This window comes from Ceratotherium simum, chromosome 33, assembly GCF_057802395.1.
Source record: "Ceratotherium simum simum isolate JZ-2026a chromosome 33, ASM5780239v1, whole genome shotgun sequence".
NCBI lineage: Eukaryota > Metazoa > Chordata > Mammalia > Perissodactyla > Rhinocerotidae > Ceratotherium > Ceratotherium simum.
This window is the reverse complement of record NC_141932.1, coordinates 27,830,078-27,854,265: the sequence shown is the minus strand read 5'-3', so window position 1 is coordinate 27,854,265 and position 24,188 is coordinate 27,830,078. Positions and strand designations below refer to the sequence as shown.

The following is a 24,188-nucleotide window of genomic DNA, read 5'->3' as shown; positions in this document are numbered from 1 at the left end:
TTTAGATACAATGGCAATAGCAAGATCCATGAAAGGAAACAATGATTAGTTGGGCTTTATTAAAGTTAAAAATGTCTGCTCTGTGAAATACACTGTAAAGAGAATGAAAAGGTAAGTCACAGACTTGGAGAAAATATTTGCAAACCACATATCTGATTAAGGATTGTATATAAAAAGAACTCTTAAAACTCACCGAGAAGACAAAACAAAAACCAATTTAAAAATGGGCAAAAGATCCAGGTAAACATCTCACCAAAGACATTACAGATGGCAAATAAACATGAAAAGATGCTCAACATTGTGTTTGGTCATTAAGAATTGCAGAGTAGAACAATGAGATGTAGTATCCACTTGTTAGAATGGCTAATATTCCCAAAAACCTTGACAGTACTAACTGCTGCCAATACCAACATGAGGAGCAGCAGGAACGCTCATTAATTATTGGTAGGAATGAAAAATGATACAGCCACTGAGGAAGACAGTTTGGTAGTTTCTTACAAAACTAAACATCATCTTACCATACGATCCAGCAATTGCGCTCCTTAATGTTTACCCAATTGAGTTGACAACTTACGTCCACACAAAAACCTGCATGTGAATATTTATAGTCACTTTATACATAACCGCCAAAAAGCTGGAAGCAATGAGCGTGTCCTTCAATAGGTGAATGGATAAGCAAAAACTGTGATACATCTATAAAAAGGAGTATTATTTGGCAATAAAAGTAAATTAACTATCAAGCTATGAAAAGACATAGAGGAATTTTAAATGTATATTACTAAGTCAAAGAAGCCAGCCTGAAAAATTTACATAGTGTATGATTCCAATTATATGACATTCTGGAAAATGCAAAACTATGGAAATGGTAATTAGGTGAGTAGTTGCCAGGAGTTCAAGGATGGGGGCGGGAGGGGGGAGCTGACTAAGTGAAGCACACCAGATTTTTTAGGGTAATGAAACTGTTCCATATGATACTGTAACGGTGAATCAAGACATTAAGATCTGTCAAACCCATAGAACTTTAAGGCATGAAGAGTAAGCCTTAATGTATACAAATTTAAAAATATTTAGGAGGCCAGATGATCCCAAGATGGAATGCAGAATGTGACAAAATAATCTACATCCATTGTATAGTATCTTGGTTGTTAAGTTTAGCAAGTCCATTATAACAGACATTATAGTGAGAGTTGTAATTATCATGAAATTGTTCTCCAGCATTTTTATTGTTTGAACTGAGTGATTACGAAATTTTTGTGGTTTTGTTGGCATTCAGTATTCTTCAGTTCTCTCACATTCAAAAACGTATTGGCTTTCTTTAACAAATGCAGTTGAGAGAATCCTCAGTTTATTTGAAGTGTTAAAATCACACTTTAGGGCCGGCCCCGTGGCTTAGTGGTTAAGTGTGCGCGCTCCACTGCTGGTGGCCCAGGTTCGGATCCCGGGCGCGCAGGGACGCACCGCTTCTCCGGCCTCGCGTCCCACATACAGCAACTAGAAGGATGTGCAGCTATGACATACAACTATCTACTGGGGCTTTGGGGGGGGGGAAAAAGGAGGATTGGCAATAGATGTTAGCTCAGAGCTGGTCTACCTCAGCAAAAGGAGGAGGATTAGCACGGATGTTAGCTCAGGGCTGATCTTCCTCACAAAAAAACAAAGAGCAATTTGTGCTCCTAAAGAAAAAAAAAAAAATTGAAGGGATTCAAAATTGGTGCAATGATGAGAACAATCCGGCAATCTGTGACCTGGAACTATATATATACAGCCCACAGCGAACATTTCACTCTAGATATGCAGCTTTGAGAGATTCTTAACTCTTTAAATAAGAAAATACACAAAACGGTATTCAACACAGCATTTTTATTACAATGAAAAGTCGTTTATGACCTAATCAGTGTTTAATAGAATATTTCAGCATGTTCAGTATACACATTATCAAGGACCAGGCTAGAATTTATTCCATTCTAGAGAAAAGTGGGAAGCTGCTTCAGAGTAGGATGTGAGCTGCAACGGCAAGTGCCCTTCCTCACCCCTTCCCAACACACTCACTCACCACACTGTCTGAAATGACGTCCTGGAAGACATTCGTTGTGGTTATGGTAGCAAACCATAGTGCTTCACATTCTACCCAAGTGCTTCACATTCTACCCAAGTGCTTCACATTCTAACAGCGTTAAGAGAGACTTGGAGTGAGAATTCCACAGTGAAGTAAGTTTGAGATACACTCTTAAAGATAAATTTCTTTGCTACATCCTTTGACAAGCTGATAATGTGGACTTGGATTTCCCCAAAAGTAGATTTTTTGTGCTTTGCTTCATTTACACTTTTTCCCAAAAAATCGTTTTTTTCACATATCCTCAAGGAGTAGTATTCCCTGAAGCAAACTTGTGGAAAATGTCAGGTTACGGCCCTATGCCATGTTAAACACAGGTCTCCTGGGATATCTGCTACTTGGGAAAGGCAACGCACTGACCTATTAGTGAAGACTGACTTCAAAATAAATTCTAAATATATTTTCTTTAGAAATATGAAGAACAGAATTTTCATAAAGGAAGCTGGTCTACGTTTTGCTTTTTAGGAGCTATCTTCACCCATTTTTGTATCAGGATTATTTTAGCTGTGTAAAATTAATTGGTAAAATCTTGTTAAGGATTATCTATTTCTTAAGGCTACAACTATCAGATTTTTTTTCTTAAACAAGAACTTCATACACACACATTTGTTTGTCGGTCTATTTGGGTTCTACAGCAGTCAGTTGTAGTAACACATTCTTGTAGAAAGAAATGTAATCCCTCTATATTTTTACATGTATTGGAATATATATAGTACATACATATAGTCTTACCTCATAATTAAAACAAAATATCCTTAGTAGTCTCTAGTTATGTCACTTTTATCGTTGCTAATGCTCTAAATGTATTATCTTGCACTTTTCCCCTTGATTAGATCTGCAAAAATATAGTCATTAACATTGGATTAAGTCTACCATTGTCTAGACTCTTAATTTCTCCATTTAATTGTACTTTGCTTCTCTTGTGTTGGTTTTATTTTGTTCTGTTTCTGGTTTCTTGACATAAACGCTTATTCATTCCTTTAACACATTTATCTATCTGAGAGGTCCAGTGCTGACTGCTGCAGATAAGTGAAGAAGGTGAAGACGGCCCACCAAGTTTCCTTAACGCATTAATGCATTAAAGGGCATTCATTTCCCACTGAATAGAACTTTGGTGACATCTGACAAGTTCAGATATGCAGGCATCTCATTAACAATCATTTCTAATTAGTCCGTAATTTCAGTTTTGATTTTAAACTTTATTATTGAAACTTTCGAATACATAAAAAAGTACAAATATTAGAACAATGAACCCCACAAACAAACCGCTCCACTTCAGTAATTATCAACATCTACTTCCCGGCTCTTTGCCAATTTGTTTTCTCTTGCTGGAGTATTGTAATGCAAATCTGGATATCTTATCATTTCATAAATATGTAAGTATGTATCTCTAACACATGATCTTTTCTTTTTTAATAACCACACTGATATTATCATCCCTAACAAAATTAATATTTCTAAATATCACCGAAAATTCAATGCACGTCCATGTTTCCCCGTCTCCAGAATGTCTTTTTACACAGGTCCGAGTAATGCCTACATATTGAATTTAAGTGATGTCTCTCAAGTCTCTTTTAATCTGTTAACAGTTGCCCTTCTTTTCTTTTTCGTGCCATTCATTAGTTGAAGAAATCAGGTCACTTGTTTTCTAGAATTTTACACATTCTGGATCTGCTTGGCTGCTTCCTTGTGGTGCCATTAACTCCATTCATCTATTCCCCAAATTCTTAGTTTTAAAGAATTTGATTTAATGGTTTGATTCCTTCAGTCATTATTTTGGCAATAAAGCTTCATAGGCAGTGGTGTGTATTTCCTATGCATTATATCAGGAGGTGCATATTGTCTGATAGTCCCACTTTTATAGAGGTTAAAATTGATCAAAGAGTTCAGAGATGGTCAGCTTGATAAATCCACTATAAAGTTCTCACTATAAAAATCTTTCACCTAATAGTTTTACTATCCATTGAAGGTCATTTTCTGGGCCATTATTCCATTAGGGAACTAGAAAGATTTTTCTAATCCTATCAATCTTTCTGTATTTACTGGTTAGATTTCTTAAATTAAAAAAACACATACACACTTTAATTCTATGAGCTTTTGGTGGCCCTGAAACTTGGTTCACATGGGAAAAGCAAAATAAATGCTTATTTTTTCTCTTATTTATAGATTTTGGAATGAATTGGTGCCCAAACATCTTCCATGTCTGAGCAAATTGTGCAGCCATAACCAAGCAAACTATCAAACTACTATCGGAGTCACGTCAAGAGACCCAACTCCCACTGGCTGAAGATGAGGTGATTTGAGCATCAAAAAATATACTGACTGAAATGGAATGACATTTTCTTTCTTTTATACAAGAATTTTACACACACACACGAACATGCACACACACAATATTAAATTTCCAAGTGGTTAGTTTCCTTTCTGCCATGTTCTTGACAGTTTCTAATTAATCTTGAACAGCGGTCAGACAATAGGAATTATAAAATATTTACTTTTTGGAATTTATTATGTGAAAATAATTTCATATTTCTCTTTGATTCTTCAACAGTTGTACTCTTATCAACCTCACATTCATGACACTCACATAATGCTTCTTTTCAGCATAAAATTTCTAATGCAACTTAAGTGATGAAGAACTTCTCACTTCAATATAACCTCTCGATTTTATCCAGAATAAATTATCTTGTTTAGTAAGTGCTGAGCAGTGACAGGAGGCATTTCTACATTTATTACTTCTATAGGATATTCCTTTCATACAAATTCACTAATAGTAACGATGATAATAACAACTGTAGATAATATTTACAGAAAACATGCTATGTGGCTGCTATTTTCCAAGTATTAACAACTTATTCCTTACAACAATTCTATTATACAATGTGGTAGGCTGACTCTGAATTGGCCCCCAATGGTCCCTGCCTCCTGGTATTCATACTCTTGTGTAATCCTCTTCCCTTGAGTGTAGGGCAGTTTAACTTGCTTCTAACCAGAAAACAGCATAGGTGATGACATGTTACTCGAGTGATTAGATTACACAAGAAGAGAACTTCTGTGATGTTAGCAGACTCTATTGCTTTCTTGGCTTGTAAGCTTTAATAAAGCAAGCAGCCATGCTGAAGAGGCCCATGTGGCAAGGAATGAGGTCAGCCTTCAGCCAACAACCATGTAAGGTTGGAAGTGGATCCCTTCCCCAGTCAAGCCTTCAGATGAGATCCAGCCCTGACGGAAACCTTGATTTTAGCCTTGTGAGAGACCCTGAAGCAGGGGACCCAACTACGTTATGCCCAGACTCATGACCCATAGAAATTGTGAGATAATAAATGTGTATTATTTTAAGCTACTAAGTTTGTGGTAATTTATTACACAGCAATAAATAACTAATATACATAGGTACTATTATCACCATTTTACAAGTGAGCAAAATGAGGCAGAGAAGTTTAAGTACCTTGTCCAATAACACACTGGTAATAAAGTGGTGAAATAGAGACAATGATAGATAAGGCTAAAGATTTTCCTACATTCACTATATTATCATCTTAAATGGATTTGCTGAAGATAAATAATGTTTGACCGGTGATGGAAGGCTTTTAAAGCAACATATTTTTTCTGTAATATAAAATTTCTTATGCTTAGTTGTGAGCATTAAACAATTCTCAAAAATGAATTTTCTGATGTTCTGTAACAATGTACATTTGAAGGCTTTATTAAATTCCGTTATGAATTTTCTGATGTTGAGTAAGGTGTGAATGTTGTCTAAAGGCCTTTTTACATTCCTTACATTTGTAGGGTTTCTCACCAGTATGAATTCTCTGGTGTTGAGTAAGAAATGAATAAAGTCTAAAAGCCTTACCACATTCCTTACATTCATAAGGTTTCTCACCAGTATGAATACTCTGATGCTGAGTAAGTTGTGAGAGCAGTCTAAAAGGTTTTCTACATTCCTTACATTCATAAGGTTTCTCACCGGTATGAATACTCTGATGTTGAGTAAGTTGTGAGAGCAGTCTAAAGGCCTTACCACATTCTTCACATTCATAAGGTCTCTCACCAATATGAATGCTCTGATGTGAAATAAGTTGTGAGTAGCTACTAAAGGTCTTCCAACATTCCATACATTCGTAGGGTTTCTCACGAGTATGAATTCTCTGATGGCGAACAAGTTGTTGCCTTAATCGAAAGGTCTTCCCACATTCCTTACATTCATAGGGTTTCTCACCAGTATGAATACTCTGATGGACAGTAAGCTGTTGGCATATTCTAAAAGCCTTTCCACATTCCTTACATTCATAGGGTTTCTCACCAAAATGAATTTTCTGATGTACTCTAAGGTCTGGACCACATACGAAGCCTTTCCCACATTCCTTACATTCATAGAGCTTCTCAGCAGTATGAAGTCTCTGATGTCGAGTAAGGTGTGTACACTGCCTAAAGGTCTTCCCACATGCCTTACATTCATAGGGTTTCTCACCAGTGTGAATTCTCTGATGTCGAGCAAGTTGCTGATGTACTCTAAAGGCCTTTCCACATTCCTTACATTCATAGGGCTTTTCACCAGTATGAAGTCTCTGATGTTGAGTAAGCTCTTGGAGCACTGTAAAGGCCTTCCCACATTCCTTACATTCATAGGGTTTCTCACCAGTATGAAGTTTGTGATGTCGAATAAGGTGGGCACGCTGTCTAAAGGCCTGCCCACAGTCCTTACATTTATAAGGTTTCTCACCAGTATGAATTCTCAGGTGTTGACTTAGTGTTGAACGACGAATAAAGGTCTTCCTACATTCCTTACATTCATATAACTTTTCTCCATTATGAACTCGCTGATACTCAGCAAGAAAATTATGCTTTTTGTAAGTGGTCATTTTTTCAGAAGTAATTTTCACTTGCCCAAAATATCCCTCTTGTGGTTCCTTTTGCCCCTCAATCTTGCTTTTGCATTCCCAATCATTTCTAAAAATGGAGTCCTGAAGGCTATAGCTTTTAATTCTTTCCATTATCTCCCATTGGAATGAATATATTTCATAAATGTCCTTTTCTGGAGATAAGGTATTGGTCCTGTATCTGGACTCCAAATCTGAAAGAAAACAAGAAAGCAAACACGTGCTGTTTTCCTGTTCCAGAAGAAAACTTCTATAGAGAAATTAAAAGCACTTAAAATAATGCCTATTACAAGTGAATGGATTAAACATCTCTAGAGCATAGGCGTTTCTGCTACAATACCACATATGTGTACCTAAAAAAACCTTATCTTCTGCAAAATTACACACCAAAAATTAGAGTTTATGAGGAAAATAGGGCTGGAGAAGTCCACTCAAACCTATGCAACTTTATTAGCAGAGCATTAACAAATATAATAACTGACATCACAAGAGATAACCCAAAAGGCAATCAGCATGGCTGAAGGCCACTTCACGGATATTACAATGCATAAAAATAAAGTGGAAATGCCAGATTTCAGGTGCTGAGACACTGCACATGAAAATAAAGCCCTGAGCCAGTGAGGCTACCATTAAGGTGGCAATAGGGTGAAGTGTAACCAGTCTTTCGCTAGGAGCCACGCAAGGTTGATGGTATATGTCTCTGGGGAGGGAACCCTGTGTGCAGGCATTTATTATTAATTTTCTTAATATAGAGGTGAAAGGGCTTCTAACAATAAAGCATCAAACGGAGGCTTTTGCCTTTCCTGCTGAATGCTATAAATCTACTTCTACTGTTCTGGCTCCATTCAACTAGGAAAATTACCTGTGAACCAACTTCCACATTATACTGATATCATTCTGTTTCATATCACTATTTAGCAAATTTGTATTATGGGTTATTAATTGTATTATGGAACACACTATATTTTCATACATTTCAAAAAAAGGCAAAGGAAACACAGCAAATAAAGAGAGTCCAGGAATGGAGGTGAGGCTGGTGATCAGGGAAATGAGTGAAACCACTGGAGGCCCGATTGAGGTGTGGATAAGAATCACATGACGGCTTGTTAAACCCACAGAGAGGGATCCGTAATGGACTGAAACCAAATCTACAGGACTAGGTTCTGGGCATGTTTTTGTTTTGTTTTTATTTATATTCTTCAACAAATGGTTCTGATGCTGATCAATGTTTGAGTATCCCTACTTCAATGTTTTCAGTGATTTCTCTTTATTAGAATAAAATATAATTACCTGAGTGTGGATAATAAGGCTTCTGCTTATCAACTCCTCTCCCATTTACTCTCTCCATTCATGCCATAAAGGCCTCTTTTCAGCTCACAAAACGCACTACAATTGTTAGTTCCCATCAAATAGCACTGTTCACAGGTTCCTCTTTTTCGAGAAATCCTCTGACTTTGCGTGGTGGGCTTCTTTCATCCTCAGGTCTCAAACACGACTTCTTCAGAGAGGCTATTCCTGCTGACCTTATTTAAATCTACACACTTTATGCTCTAGCCCAGCAACCTGCTCCTCTTCTATAGAACACTTTTCTTCTCAATTTTGGAATAATGTATTTATTAATTTTCTCATTTGTTATTCTGTTAGTGTCTTACCCCTAAGTTTCTCCAGTGGAAGAAACAATTTCTATTCATTTACCATTAAATAACAAACCCCAAATACACAATAGATGCTACTCATAATTAATTCCCAGAATTATGTAATCACTAACAAATATGTACATCTGTCTCTAATCTTCTACACTGCACTACATGCAATGACTTGCTTACCTCCACTAGAGTTTATACTATTACTTATCAACACTACATTTACTCCAATATTTGTTCCTTCATATCTTCCCTAGGTGCTCCTTTCCCATCCACATAGCCAAAGCAACTTTTGGACTTTCCAAAAAACAATCTCAAATATTTTTCAATCATGCTAACACTGACAAGCTTATGAAATCCTGAGCAAAAAGGCATGGGTAGATAGATATTGAGTATAGCAGAATGACTGTCAAATATGGAATGGGGACGGGTATCACCTGAGTGCAAGAGAGTAAAAGTAAAGGCTATGTTGGACGTGGGCTCGAAGAAAGTGATCCAGATAGAGGACTTGCAGGAAGAAAATCTAAATGCGGAATGAAGTAAGCAAAGAGATGGGGAAAAATGGCATAGGAGAGACAGGAAAGTTTTTTTCTGTGACTATAGTATAAATGTATAAAACTGTCGAAATGACTCAAGCAATAGTCTGATGACTATGAAACAAACTGAGAAATAATAGAATCATAAAACCAAGAGACATCTTCACTTCAAATTTTAAAAACTCTCTACTAAATTGTAGAATTTCTAGAAAATAATATTGAAAATACTACATTATCAAGAACCTATGAAATATTGCTACAGATCTTAGAAGAAAATTCACTGATATATTTAAATTCTCAGAGCAATAAAAATGAAGGAAAAAAATACGAGTAGCCCACTCAAACGTTAGAAAAAGAACACCAAATATACTAAGGAACGCAGGAGTGAATAACTTAAAATAAAAGCAGAATTTCATTAATTAGATAACAGAAAAAGAATTAAATTAATACACAAGAAACCGAGGTTGTTTAAAAAAAAAATCAGTGAAACATATTAACCATTAGCTAAGATGATAATAAAAAAAAGGAAAGCATTCAAACAAAATGAAAAATAGCAACTAGGTATTCAGCTCAACTCACCATTTTTGCACATCTTGCAATGAAAAGCACTGACTACCTTTATTCTGGGCTATCTTTTCAAGAACATTTGTATAACAAACAGCCTTGGAAGGTAGAGATAGTATCTCTCTCTGGATAAATAGGCAGGTCTGCTAACTGCTCAGTATAACAAAGGTATTATCTCCCTCGGAGCAAAGGTCATACGTGCTTACTGCCCATTATGAGAGATCTGGTTCCCTAAGCTCAGGGTTCCTCTCCTATAATGCAGCTCACTGCGTGTTCAGGGATCCACTGAGACCCATCCACATCACCCCCATGGGACCTGTAGGCAAAGGGGACCGATGCCAATATACTGCTGTTTGTTGTGCCGTGAGCAATAAAACCCTTTGTCTACGGCTTAGGAGTCTTGTGTCTTCCGCAGCATCCACAACACTGTGGCAGGCTAACTCGTTAGCTTGCAAGTGGGGTAAAATTGCAGACGCTTCACAGTTCTTGACACTAGCAAATAATTAACCATGAAAAGCTTCAATAATTAAAATAGTATGATATTGATGACAACAAACTGAATAAAAATATTAAAAATTCTCATTAAACATACTGTTGATAATTGGATGTTGTTATTCTAAAACTTAAATATGTGTGTGTATGCAGGTATATTTAAATAAAGTAAATTACTAAGTATATAAATTTCATTAGGACCCATGAGCCTTTCTTGAGGAATACAATAAAGAATAAACTAAAGAAAAGCAAGACAGACCTCCAAAGAAAGAAAAACAAAACTAAATCATAAGGATTGGTATGAGCATTGAATCTTTTTAACTCTACGACTAGTACTAATACACTGCTAATAATGTAAGGATTATGGTTACAGAACATAAATTACATGTTATTTGATCTAAAATATAGAAATACTATAACAAAAGATGGGAAAGGCGACTTCTGTTTCTGCCTATCCTGGAGAAGCTGTTATCAGACTAACCCACTAAAAACAACTAAAAAGGTTAATTAAAATAAAATTTGTTTTAGGACACTACTGAACGACCAAAGCAGCCAGGCTTAGACACCAAGGTCCTGGTGAGAAAGCAAACGTTGAATTAAGCCGACATTCTGCATGGACTCTCCCCTAAGACATCTGCTGACTCTTAAAGTGTACATCTACCACAGGCAAGCAATTACACAGAAAGCAACTTCTAAAAGGCTAAAGATCCAAGTAGAATTTTAGCAGTCTCCGTGCTAGTGAGAGTAATCCTCCTCACCATTCTAATCATCCTGGCTGTTCTTCAGGAATCTTCTCGCTGTTCCTCAAACATACAAAGCTTCTGCCCCCCGACCCAAGGCCTTTGCATTTGCTGCTCTCTCAGGACTGCTCTTGCTTGAAATATTCATACGGCCTGAGCTCTTTTTTCATGTCTCCATTCAAATAACATCCCCTCAAAAAGCCCTGACCACCCTAAAACCAACCCGTCTACACCTGCCAATTTCTATTCCCTAACTCTCCTCACTTTTTTTAATAATGCTTGTCACTACCTAACACTATTTATTTACTTGGCTACTTACTGTCCTTACTCCTATTATGATGCAAACAACACGACTGCTGGGACCCATCACTCTTGTTCACAACTGTCAACTGGTGTCTAGCACAGTGCTTGGTTCAGACTGGGCACTCAATACAGCTCCCATTGATAAGCCTGGGTAGCTGACCCCCTAAATCCAGGCTAGCCTACACGAGATTAGACTGCCCAGCCCTTAATAAATGACTGAATTTATTTTTAGGCAACAAAATAAATACATAAACTAATCAAAATAGAAACTGGATCCAATATAGATAGACATTGCTATGGACTGAATTGTGTTCCTCTAAAATCATACGTTGAAGCCCTAACCCCCAGTGTGCCGCTATCTGGAGACAGTGCTTTTAGGAGGTAATTAAGGTCAAATGAAGTCATAAGTGTGGAGTCCTAATCCGAGAGGATTGGTGGTCTTATAAGAGAAAGAAAAAGATCTCTCTCTGCCCACCATGTGAGGACAGTATGAGAAGGGGGCCATCTGCAAGCCAGGAATAGAGCCCTCACCAGAGCCCAAAAATGCTAACCTTGGATTTCTAGCCTTCGGAACTGTGAGAAAACAAACTACTGGTGTTTAAGTCCCCCAGTCTATGGTATTTTGTTAAGGCAGCTCAAGCTAATACAGATTTAGATACAGATGAATTGCAGTCACTGAGCAAGAAAAAGAATAGCGCCTCTCTTTGTTCAAATATTTTACCCATCAACCCCAATGGGAGATTTTTGTTTACTTTTTATTTTGAAATAATTAAAGATTCACAGGAGGTTGCAAAGAAATGTACAGGAAAAGTCTCTTATATAACTATAATACAATATTCAAATCAAGAAATTAACGTTATTTAGCTTAATTAGACTTCACCAGGTATACATGCCCTCATGTGTGTATGTATACGGTTCTATACAATTTTATCACGTCTAGCCTTGTGTAACCACCACCACAAACAAGACACTCAACCGTACCACAACCACAAGACTCCCTCGTGTTACTCCTTTATAGTCCTAACCACTCCCTCCCCTCTCTACATCTCTAGCCCTGGCAACCACTAATCCATTTCCCATCTCTATAATTTTGTTATTTCATTAATATTCCACAATTGGAGTTGGGTGGTACATAACCTTTTATGATCAGTTTTTCTCACTTAGAGAAAAACTTGAGGTTCACCCAAGATGCTGTGTGTATCACTAGTTTATTCCTTTTTGCTGCTGAGTACTACTCTATAGTATGGATGCACCTTTTACCCATTTTTGATCGGGTTATCATTACAATCACGTGTCCCATAACAATGTTTTGGTCAACAACGGACCGCATATATGACGGTGGGCCTATAAGATGAGTACTATATAGCCTAGGTGTGTAGTAGGCAATATCGTCTATCATCTGTGTATGTGTACTCTACGATGTTTGCACAACGACAAAATCAACTGACAATGCATTTCTCAGAACGTATCCCTGTCGTTAAGCGACACATGATCGTATAGCATTGAGTCGTAGTATATACACTGGATAAGGGTTTTTTGCCGGATGTTTTACTACTTTTTTCTCCCAGTCTGTGACTTATCTACTCACTTTTTTATTGGTATATTTTGATGAGACAAAGTTTTTAATTTGGATAAAGTCTGATTTATCAATTTTTTATTTTTATGGTTTATTGCTTTCACCTAAGAAATCTCTGCCTACTACCAAGTCATTCCCATGTTTTCCTCTAAAAACTTTATAGGTAGCTTTTATATTTTTTATAAAATTTATATTTAGTTTTTTAATTTTAATTCTATTTTTTATATTTAGCTTTTATTTTGGCTTTTTATATTTTTTACATTTACTTTTTATACTTAGGTCTAAAATTCATCTCAAATTAATTTTGGTATAAGGTAGGGGTTGAGATTTGTTTCCAGTTATTCTAGCACCATTTGACGAAAGCATTTTCCTTTCCCCATTGGATGCTTTGATGCCTTTGTCAAAAAATAAACGACCCTTTAAGTGTATGTGAGGTCTATACCTAGGGTCTGTGTTCTGTTCGTTGATCCTTATCCAAGACCACAATGTATTGATTATTGTAGTTTGTTTTTTGTGGGGTTTTTTTTGGTGAGGAAGACAGGCCCTGAGTTGACATCCGTTGCCAATCCTCCTCTTTTGCTTGAGGAAGATTGGCCCTGAGCTCACATCTGTGCCAATCTTCTTCTGTTTTGCGTGTGGGATGCCACCACAGCATGGTTTGATGAGCAGTGTGTAGGTCCACGCCCAGGATCCGAACCCATGAACTCCAGGCCACTGAAGCAGAGTGTGTGACCTTAAATACGCCACTGGGCCAGTCCCTTTATCATTTTTATATACTGCTGGATTTGATTTGCTAATACTTTGTTAAGGATTTTACATGTATGTTCATGAAGGATATGAGTCTGTAATATTTTTTTCCCTTTGCTAATTTGTTTGTCAGGTTATAGTATAAGAGTTACACTAGTCTCGGGGCCGGCCCAGTGGTGTAGTGGTTAAGTGCACACGCTCTGCTGCTGGCGGCCCGGGTTCGGATCCCGGACGCACACCGATGCACCGCTTGTCAGGCCATGCTGTGGCGGCATCCCACATAAAGTGGAGGAAGATGGGCGTGGATGTTAGCGCAGGGCCAGTATTCCTCAACAAAAAAAAAAAAAAAGAGGAACATTGGCATGGATGTTAGCTCAGGGTTGATCTTCCTCACCAAAAAATAAAAAAAAAAAGTTACACTAGTCTCATAAAATGAGTTGGGAGGTGTTCTTTCCTTTTCTGAAGGAATTTGCATAATATTACCACTATTTCTTCCTTAAATATTTAATAAAATTCACCAGTGAAATCATCCAGGCCTGGCATTTTCTTTGTGGAAAGACTTCTGATAATGAGTTCAATTACTTTCATAGATGTAAGGTTATTCATATTTTCTTTTTTTTATCTTGTGTTAGTTCTGGTAAGTTGTATTTTTAAAGGAATTTTTCCATTTCATTTAAGTGGTCAAATTCATTGGCATAAAGTTATTCATGGTTTTCTCTTATTATTCTTTTAATGGCTATAGGATGTGAAGTGAACCCCTCTCATTTCTGGTATTAATAATTTATGTTGTCTCTCTTTTTTTCTTGATTAGTTAAGCTAGGTGTTTATCAACTTTGTTGATTTTTTCAAAAAATCAAGTTTTGGCTTTATTAATTTTTTTCTATTTCTTTTCTTTTTCTATTTTGTTGATTTCAGCTCTTATATTTACTGTCATTTTTTCTTCTTTTACTGAGAACAACTCCTCGCTTTGAAGTGGGAGAGAAATATGAGAGACGAGAAACAGAGAGCTGTAATCCAGGTCAATAGGAAGTTCCTTTGCTAGTCCGGACTTAAAAGATTTTAATTTGCTTCCTGGGTCTCAGGCCTTTCCACTACAGGCCATGGCCTTTTGAAGAGAGATCCCCAGTGACATCTCAAGGGTGTGCCTCTACCCTAACAAGCTTGGCTATCACCTGTAGTAATGACTTCCCCATGCCTGCTCAGCCCTCACTCACCAGGGTAGTGTCTTCTTGTCCCTTCCCTTACAACCATCCAGGGCTCCTTCCCTTCATCCAATAAGGTAACTGTGTCTGGTTTAGAAATGAAAGGTCCTGCTTAAAAGATAATGTGATATGAAACTATAAGCTTAAAAGTCCTTAGGTTCAGATTTGGTTAAATTTATAATTACCTATAGATCAAAATGGTACTTTATAAAGCCTACAAGCAAAGAAATGCAAGGCAGCTGAAGAATATTCATATTAGGGTAACCTCAGGACCACAAGAGATGGACACCAGATGGTTAAGAACAGGCCTTAATATAATTTAAACTCATACAAGTTCCATTGAGAGGCAGTCTTGTGTAGTGGTTGAGACACAGAATCCAAATCCAGATTGCCTGGGTTCAAATCCTCCCTTTATTGCTACATTACCTCGGCAAATTATTAACCACTTGTGCCTAAGTTTTCTCATCTGAAATGAGGATAATAGTAGTATATTTCTCACAGAGTTGTTGTGAGGATTAATTAATAATGTACAATGCTCAGAATAGTACCTAAGCACAAGTATATACAGTTATATGTATATACACACACGTGTATGTATTAGCTATTAATTTTTATTGTTACCAATTTGCTGAGAGGAGAATAAGAGGCTTCCTGAGACATCCTCAAATCCTTTCTAAGATAGTCATTCAACATTAAATGCAGAATTCTTAGATTTTAATGTTCAACCACAAAGCAGGTAGAACTGAGTATGTCTGTTACAGGAAACAGAAGGTGTTTACTTGAGTTTTAAATAACCTTGGTGGATCTATCTCATACTACATAAGCTCTACAGGCTCCTTTCATTTTTAGAGAGACTCCGAACCCCCGTGTCTAGGTGGATCAGAAAGGACTGTTAAGCATCTACATCAATTCTAAGCTCTAATACAATGTGAAATCTGGTTTCTTGAACAGTGTTTCTGTTGTAAGCAACCCAGAATTGAAACCCAGCCCCTTGGATACTAAGGAAACAAGGAAATCACAGAGCCTGAAGAAAGTCTGAAGGATATAACAGATGGGAGTGAAGAAGTGTTAAATGGAGGGGCCTATTTCTATAACCTAACAAAGCTTAAAACATTCCTTTGGAACAGAGAGAAAGAACTTATCCAGTTTCTCAGAACATTAAGTCTGAAACTGACAGTAGAGAAAGCCAATATAATTCAGGATAAACAGCCTTACCTAGTGAGATGAAGTTGCTATAATTCTCCCACATCACATCCCTATATAAGTCCCTCTGAGCTGAGTCCAGGAATTCCCATTCTTCCTGGGAGAAGTCTATGGCCACATCCCTGAACGTCACTGAACCCTGAAAAAATAAAACTCATGTATTACTTGTGAAAATAAATGAAATATTTTTCAAATAGAAAGAGACGAGATCGAGGATTGCATTGCAGACAGGGGGCCACATAGCAAGCAATAGGGTAGGGCTGAAAACTTATGACATGCATAGGGGACAGTAAGAAAATTAGTATCACTGAAGCAGAGGGCTCATGTCTTGAATAGCCCTGTGGCTACCTTAAGATTAAATTTCTACCCAAAAATATCTGGAAATAAATAAAATAACCAAAAAAAGTCCCAATTAAATGAAACAGCCTTCTGCAAGCTGTGTCTCCAACACAAATTCTTAAGAAATACGAGGTCTTCTATCTTCTTTTCCCTTTAATGATGATGAAAAAATATTGATAAAAATTTCTTCTACATGTACTACAAAATCTCTAAAAAAATAGACAAGTCCGTAAAGTCAGATTTTATTATAAACATTTTCCCTGTTATGACCAACTCTTTAGTAAATGTTTTAAAATTGGCTACATGGTAGTCCACATTTTGAATATTTTAGATACAATTTCTCTTTTTTTTTTCTATTTAGATGTTTTAATTCAATATAAACTCAAAAATCTTCCTCAACTCTCACAGTCTACATTACCTATTACTTACGCATCCAGATGACCTTCTTACTATTTTATCATCCACCATCCCTCACTGAATCGTGAAGATATCAGTCTGGACCAGTGGTTTTCAATGAGGAGTGATTTTACTCTCCAGAAGACATCTGGCTATGTCTGGAGACAATTTTAGTTGTCACAACTGGGGGGAGGGGGTGTGAGGGTGATAAGCATCTGATTCGTAGAGGCTAGGGATACTGTTAGACATGCTACAATGCAGAGGACACACAAAATAAAAGATTTTCTGGCTCAAAATATTAATAGTTCCAAGGTTGAGAAACTCTTCTCTAAACCAGCACATCCTGTAAAACTACACAATGGACTCTGCTCCTGGTATTCGTCTCTCAGGGTTTCCTGGACATGATTCTTGATCTCTCTGTCTGCAGTCCTGTTCTGATCACGGCCTATTCACACCACTGGTGAGGGAGGGATCCTCACCCTAAACAGTATGAGATGGCTGAATATCCGACACTGGACAGATGAGACTGACAGCAGTTTATCAGTCACATATACTCACAGCCCGGGGGAGGAGGACACCACATGGCATGCAGGGCCACACAGGGGTTGCACTCAGGAATACAGTGAACAAGCAGGGTGTGTGGGAGGCAGGCTTTGTAGTAAAAGGAGGGTGAGATGTTCCCTGGTTCCCGAAGGAGGATGTGATGGGCTTGTCTGAGTAATTCTGTGGGCTGGCAGGGAGGTGAAACCCATTAGGATGAGGACCAGGAGGAGTCTGGCTGGTCTGCCTGATAGGGGAACTAGCCAAGTAGGGAGTCTTTTCCACCAGATGGGGGGCATATCTGGCGAGAGCAGAGGAACTCATGGGTAGGCCTTTGAGGCCTTGACAAAGATATCAAGGCGGCACATGAAATTTTAGGCCTTGCAAGCCCCCAACCACATCCCTACCTAATCCACCCAATCCTAAAAGCCTTACAAACCATAAGATCTCAACACATACAGAGACTGAGATCAACCAATAATAAATCCCATCTTATGCACTTGGAAAACTCAGGTGTGTGGAGAAGTTTGGAGTTTCCCTGTAAGCAGTCAAATAGCACCAAATTCTCTCTTTCATCAAACCACAGATCTTCAAGGAAAGCTCAAAACAGGGATCTCTCACTTAACATCAATAACCCATTCCTGAACCTCAGACATGGTAACACTACATTTTTAACCAGGGGCCGATTTTCCCATCATTTTAACGCAAAGAATTATAATGCATTATACATCAATTCCAACCCTCTGACTAGCTTCACATCTCCCCCCAGTATAGAACTAGAGTACATGGGTCAGTGCACACATGGTATCTCTGGCTTTAGTATTTTCATTGTCTCTTTTACTGAACTCATTTTTCTCCCTTGCTTTGTTTGTTTCTCCACAATTTTCTTAAATACTTTTCCAACTTTTCAGGAACTCATTTTATACTAGACAAAAACAATGGCCACATATGAGGTGCACCACGAAAATGCATCAAGGCAGGAATGGCGCACGCTCAGTATGACGCTCTGATGCCTCTTTTACGACCAGCAGCACCACCTGTACACACCCCCTTTCACGATCCTTGCATGCATTTCAAAACATCCACAAATGGTTCTGACGGTCTAGCAACTGTATTTGGAATATAACAAGACTCTTCCTGCACACTGTTTTTGTTAAAAAATGGTGCCTTGAACTATATGATTTCACTTATATAAAGTTCTAAAAACAGGCAAAATTAATTTATGGTATTTGAAGTGAGGGTAGAGGTTACATTTGGACTGGGTGGGGACTGAGGGACTCAAAGGTGGGCATCTGAGGTGCTAGTAATGTTCTCTTTCTTGACCTGAGTGCTGGCAGCACAGATATACTCAATTTGTGAAAATTCATTCAGCTGTACACTTATGATTGGTGTACTTTTCTCCATGTACATTATATGTCAATAAAAAGTTAAAAACACTTTAAAAAAATGTCAAACTGTGTATTGGGGACACAAATTTTTCCTTCATACAACTAGGCTAAAAATCACTGTATTCAGAGAAATATACATTCTCTGAAGTTTAATTATTAAAATCAAAAGCTGTTCTATTGGAAAATGTTACTAGAGGGGACATCCTGCAGAGAAAGCCTACATTTTTCTCAAGCATTTCACTTTTGCTTGCTCATGGCTCCCAACAGAAGATTTTGTACAGAGGAGATGGTCCACATTAGTGGAAAAAAGGGAAGGATGCAGAGACGGGATACTGGGCTATTTGTCCCCAGCCCTCACAGGAATGAGGGGAACTAGAGCAGGTTCTTGGATGGAGTTTTGTTAAACAGGAAATTTCAGGATAAGAAATGAGTATGTACACATGAACTAGAAATTGACAATATCTCAAAAAGGAGGAAGAAACATCAACTTACATGGGCCATGGTTTCAAACTGCAAGAACTGGTCAGTCCTCAAGATTCCTCTGTTGGACGACTGCAGAGTCCAGATAAGCCAGAGCTGGAAGAAGAAAAAGAAGGCATGAAACCAGCTGTAACTGAGAGCTCCCAAATGACTTATGTTAATATAAGCTTTTTTCCCTTCCATTCTTACTTCCAAACTATTCCCACTACTAAACCCACACAAACTAGAGGAGAGTATAGAGTCTGAAGAAATCCAAGCCCTGAAGAAACCCAGCTAAACAATGATGGACTTGGTATAGAAGCCCAGATACTTCTACAGGAGGGTTTCTGACCAGTTCCCCATCTGGCAACGTGGATCTGGTCCTGACACTGGAGTACTCCAACCTGTCCTGAGCAGCTCCTCCCCCCTCCAGAAGAACTTTTCAGGGCTGAGAAAGGGCCACACTATTCAAATAGAGCCTCCTCTGAGCCCCCAGGATCCTGCCTGAACTTCCTGAACACAAAGACAGAAAACCACACAGATTGAGCCTGGCAGCTCTGGGCTCTTCCCAGCCAGGAGAGCTCACTACTGTATCCCAGTCAGGACTTCTCACACCATGACATCCTCTGCCACCCAGTATCCAGGGGAGGCGGGGATCCATGATCGAGACAGTTAGTCAACAACAAACAGTCACTGAGAACTTTCATGTGATGGGTGCTGATCCTCAGCACTGTTCTGCAAAGGAGTTCTTCTCGCCTTCCAAGAGCTCAGGAAACTGATGCTCAGGGGTCAAACTGTTTGCCCAAATTCGCAGTTATTAAGTGGCGGAGCTCTGTTCTGCACCCACGTTTCTCTAACTAAGAAGCCATCTTTCAACTTTGGTTTTTGCCTCTGAAGGCTAGGATTCCTACTTCACTGAGGGAAACCTGAGCAAGGGCAATTCACTAAAAAATAGAAATAACGTTTCAAAAGATACCAAACCTCACCAGTAATTAAGGATATGCGTGTTAAATGACCAAAAAATATCTTTTTACAGTGATTAGATTGAAAGATCTAAAAGACTTATTAGCAAGGTCACAGGGAAATGGACACTAGGTGGATGCAAATTTAGAACTATGTGAAGCAGCATTTAAATCTTGTAACCTGAAAACCGTGAAGCAGAAACTCCACTTCTGGGACTCAATGAACTATTTGTACATAAAAACGTTTGCAGAGGGATGTTGACAGATATGGTTACATATAATGGGAAAAGCTGAAAAGAATCTAATCAGAGAAATGATTAAATAAACTGTAGTGCACCTATAGTATTGAAAACCATGCAAATATTAAGAAGTGATGATGTTGCCATAATTTTGATGAAATGAGTGAAGCCGTGTGTTTGAAACAAAAAATCCCAACATATGTGGCATTAAACTATTTTGACAGAAAAAAAAATCACATGTATGCCAGGAAGGACCAGTTCAAATGTTTACAGTGACAGCCAGTGACACTCATCATCAAACTAAACATAGCGTGACCCCAAGTCCACAAATACTCCAAAGAAGGACAGACTTTCCCAGTCAAGGGTCTCTTTCAGTCTTCTGTTGAACTGAGAAGAAAGCTCTGGATACTCTAAACACAGCTGTTGTTTTTCCTGAGTGACTTTCTTTTTTATTTCAGCTTCTAATTCATGAACCAACTCTAGGATTTAATTTGCCCATGGATGCTGGAGCACCAGCCAGAAAAGGAGGGCAAGAAGTCCCTGACTGGCGTCTTTTCCCCACTGATGGCTGTCTTACGGCTGCCTCCTTTCACATCTTTCTGACAAGTGGGTTTATTTTACTTCTGAGCCAATCCTTTGGCTAAGATCCCTATGCAGCTCTCCCATGGCTGTGGGATCTTCTTGTCCTACTAGTCTCACTTTCATAGAACATCATTAATACAAACATCGTAAGGCAAAAACCCTACTGTAGGAAATCCATTTACCTCCACAGACCCCACAGCTTCAGTATAACCTGGACCTAACTTGACAGTGTTTGCTGTCATCAGATTAATATCTCCTCCCTCCATCATGATGGATTACTGAGTAAGGTAGGAAGGATTTGTTTTTAAAGTATATATAACGATGAGACTTGGCATACTGTTGTAATTACTAATATAGGCTTTGGTGTCAAACTTTCAGGATACAAATCTCAGCTCTGATAGTTATTAACTGTGTGATCTTGAACATGTTACTTAACTTTTCAGCCTTAGTTTCCTCCCCTATAAAATGGTGATAACGGGGCCAGCCCAGTGGCGTAGTGGTTAAGTTCACACGCTCTGCTTTGGCGGCCTGGGGCTTGCAGGTTCGAATCCTGGGCGCAGACCAACACACCGCTCATCAAGCCATGCTGTGGTGGTGTCCCACACATAAAAAATAGAGGAAGATGGGCACAGATGTTAGCTCAGAGCCAATCTTCCTCAGCAAACAGAGGAAGACTGGCGACAGACGTTAGCTCAGGGCCAGTCTTCCTCACTAAAAAAATATAATAATAAATAGTGATGATTACCAGTTCTTTCTCAAACGGTTGCTATGAGGATTGAATAAGACACTATATATGATAAAGCACTAAAGTAGCAAACAAACATTCAATAAAAGTCAGCTATATCACTGAAGATGAATACTACATACTCTCCTTCCCATAATTATTAAAGAAAATTCTCTTCTGCTCTTTCTTTTTTCTTCCATAAAAAATTTGAGCTTCTCAGCCCTGCTTTTTCTTATAATGCTAACTAATAAATTTCAAAACTTCACACTGACAGGCAGTTCCTCCAAACAACAATTTACAAAACGGGGGTATGTGGAGGGATGAAGTACAAAATCCTCACAATTTTTGGATCTGGGTGATGAGGAAAAACATGGAATTACAACATAAGAGTACCAATTAAATCTATTGAGCACTTATTGTATGTCAAGCATTATCTGAGGACTTTACATATATTAATTCATCTATTCAAAGCAATGCTATACAGAGGTTCTATCATTATCCTCCTTTTACAGATGAAGAAACTGTGGCACAAAGAGATGAAATAAATTGCCCCAAATTCACCCAACTCTAAGTGGCAGGTTTAGGATTAGAACCCTGGTCATTTAACTCCATAACCCGTACTATTGCCACTACACTAAACTGCTTCTCATAAGACCACATAAATATGTGGCCTGAAACAAACACTGTCAAAAACCTGAAACCACTTCTCAAATTTCTACTAATGTCTTCCCTTCCTATCCTTCTTAACACAGACCTCTCTGTTAAAAACTATCATACTTCCATTTCTTAAAAGCCTCAAAAGCAGAAGACTCTGTCACCAATCAAACCATCTCCTATCTTTCCTTGCTTCTGAACTCAGGGCAATGGAGAAGATCAAAGACACGTAGTGTATGATTCCAACTCAACTCTAACCTTCTCAACAAATCACAGCCTAGAATAAAGCTCTGCAGGTGGCCTCTGTTGAGGAGGTTTACTTGGAGGCCATTCAAATGATGAGAAAAAGCATGTCACAACAGGAACTAAATGTTCACGTGAATAGCCACCGAGGGGGAGGTTACCCTCATCACCCCCACAGTTCACTGGGAAGGAAGGGCAATGCACCAGGTCAAGGATAGGATATTACCCATGTTAAAGCCTAATCAGCTCAAGTCTACCTGGAACAAGCCTGTATAGTCTCACAAAATCAGATTTATTGCCTCCAGAGAGAGGAAATTCCACAGGAACGTCAACGTCTGGAATGCGATGGAGGAGAGGGAGAAGAAAAGCTCTTTTGTAAAAGGTTGAGTTCCAGTAGAAGGATTCTGAGGAGGATTGGAGGGAAGCGGGGAGCAGCTCGGGAATGGTTGCTGTTTCTGGGGTGAACTTGGGAGAGGCAGGGATTAACTGGACATTGAGTGCTATCATGAAGCAGGACAGCTCAGCAATTGGGTAGCCCCAGTAATAAAAACACCAAAGCGGGTCTGGAGCATCACTGGTAAGACAGCTGTAATCTCTCAAAGGAGGAGTCGTTATGGCATTTTACAACTGCTGCATGACCTGGGGAGCCATAGCATTTTCTATAACTTTGCAGCTGGCTTTAACTGTCTCTTCTCTCCCAGCCTGATTAACGGCAGGGCTGCTTGTTAACTGTTCAGTCCGAGCTGATTTTCACGCTTTCACAGTAGAAGCAAATGTTCCCGTGCCCGGAAAAATAAAAATCATATTTCATGGAACAAAGAGGAAACACAAACTCATCTATAATTATTTCCTCCGTTCTCTCTCCTTCCCAAAGATCAGGAAGATGGGGGAAGGAGGCCGGAACCCTGAGACGTGGAGCCATCCTTGGAGCTCGGCCGGCCTGGCTAACGGACGACACACCCCCCTACCCCACTCGCCCCCACTGTCCACACACACATAACCCGAGGGGAAGACGGGGCCTGGGGTAGAGCTGGCCCTTCCCGGGATCAGAGAGAAAGGCCCGAGTACAAAGGCCAGCACTGGAATCTGTCCCTGAGTCCACGGCAGCTTCCTCGCGGGAGAGCGCTGGTTACGCTGTGGTTCTGAGACCTGCAGTCGTTCTCCAGACTGCGTCTTTTTGTTGGGGGCCTTCCCAGACAACTAACTCGGAGCCATTCTGGGCCGCTGATCTGTGCGGCCCTGAAGCGGGGGGCGGGGCAGGGGACGCCTCAGGGCACCCAGTGCCCAGTGAGCGTCACAAACTCCACAGTCACTGCAACCCGGTTCACACCCAGGCCCGCGCCGCCCCCGCGCCGCCCCCGCGCCGCCCCCGCGCCCATTTCCTCAATGCACGCGACCAACTCACCTCTCGGAGCCCACACCAGCAAGGAAGCCGGAAGGAAACTCGTCGCAGAGGCCTGTGGGAAATGTAGTCCGTGGTAGGGAGGGCCTGGTCACCGCCCCAAGGGGCTGCGCGGAGTGCGCAAGCGTGGGAGCCGGGCCAGGCGCTTGAAGATGGGCTGGCGGGGGAGGGGCTACCCCGAGGGGCTGCCCCGGCTTGAACAAAGCGCGCTCTGCGAGGTCGAGTTTGTGATTGTCGCTGAGGAAGCCCTACCAGGGCTTA

General features: G+C 39.3%; 1 protein-coding gene across 4 annotated transcripts; it reads right to left on the bottom strand.

The window, feature by feature from the left end:
• Positions 1 to 1,819: 1,819 nt before the first annotated feature.
• LOC101394340 (uncharacterized) lies at positions 1,820 to 23,949 on the bottom strand. 4 transcript variants are annotated; one of them, XM_014794822.2, is made up of 5 exons: positions 23,931 to 23,949; positions 19,155 to 19,238; positions 16,012 to 16,138; positions 14,809 to 14,907; positions 1,820 to 7,187 (listed from the first exon to the last, which is right to left on the bottom strand). In XM_014794822.2, the coding sequence occupies exons 2-5, from the start codon at positions 19,161 to 19,163 to the stop codon at positions 5,821 to 5,823; spliced, it is 1,602 nt and encodes a 533-aa protein (XP_014650308.1). In that variant the 5' UTR covers positions 19,164 to 19,238; positions 23,931 to 23,949; the 3' UTR covers positions 1,820 to 5,820. The 4 variants fall into 4 exon arrangements, with proteins under 4 accessions (XP_014650308.1, XP_087278307.1, XP_014650310.2 ...); XM_087422181.1 differs by lacking the exon at positions 23,931 to 23,949 and having other exon boundaries at positions 19,155 to 21,747; XM_014794824.2 differs by lacking the exon at positions 23,931 to 23,949 and having other exon boundaries at positions 14,809 to 14,904; positions 19,155 to 21,747.
• Positions 23,950 to 24,188: the final 239 nt, after the last annotated feature.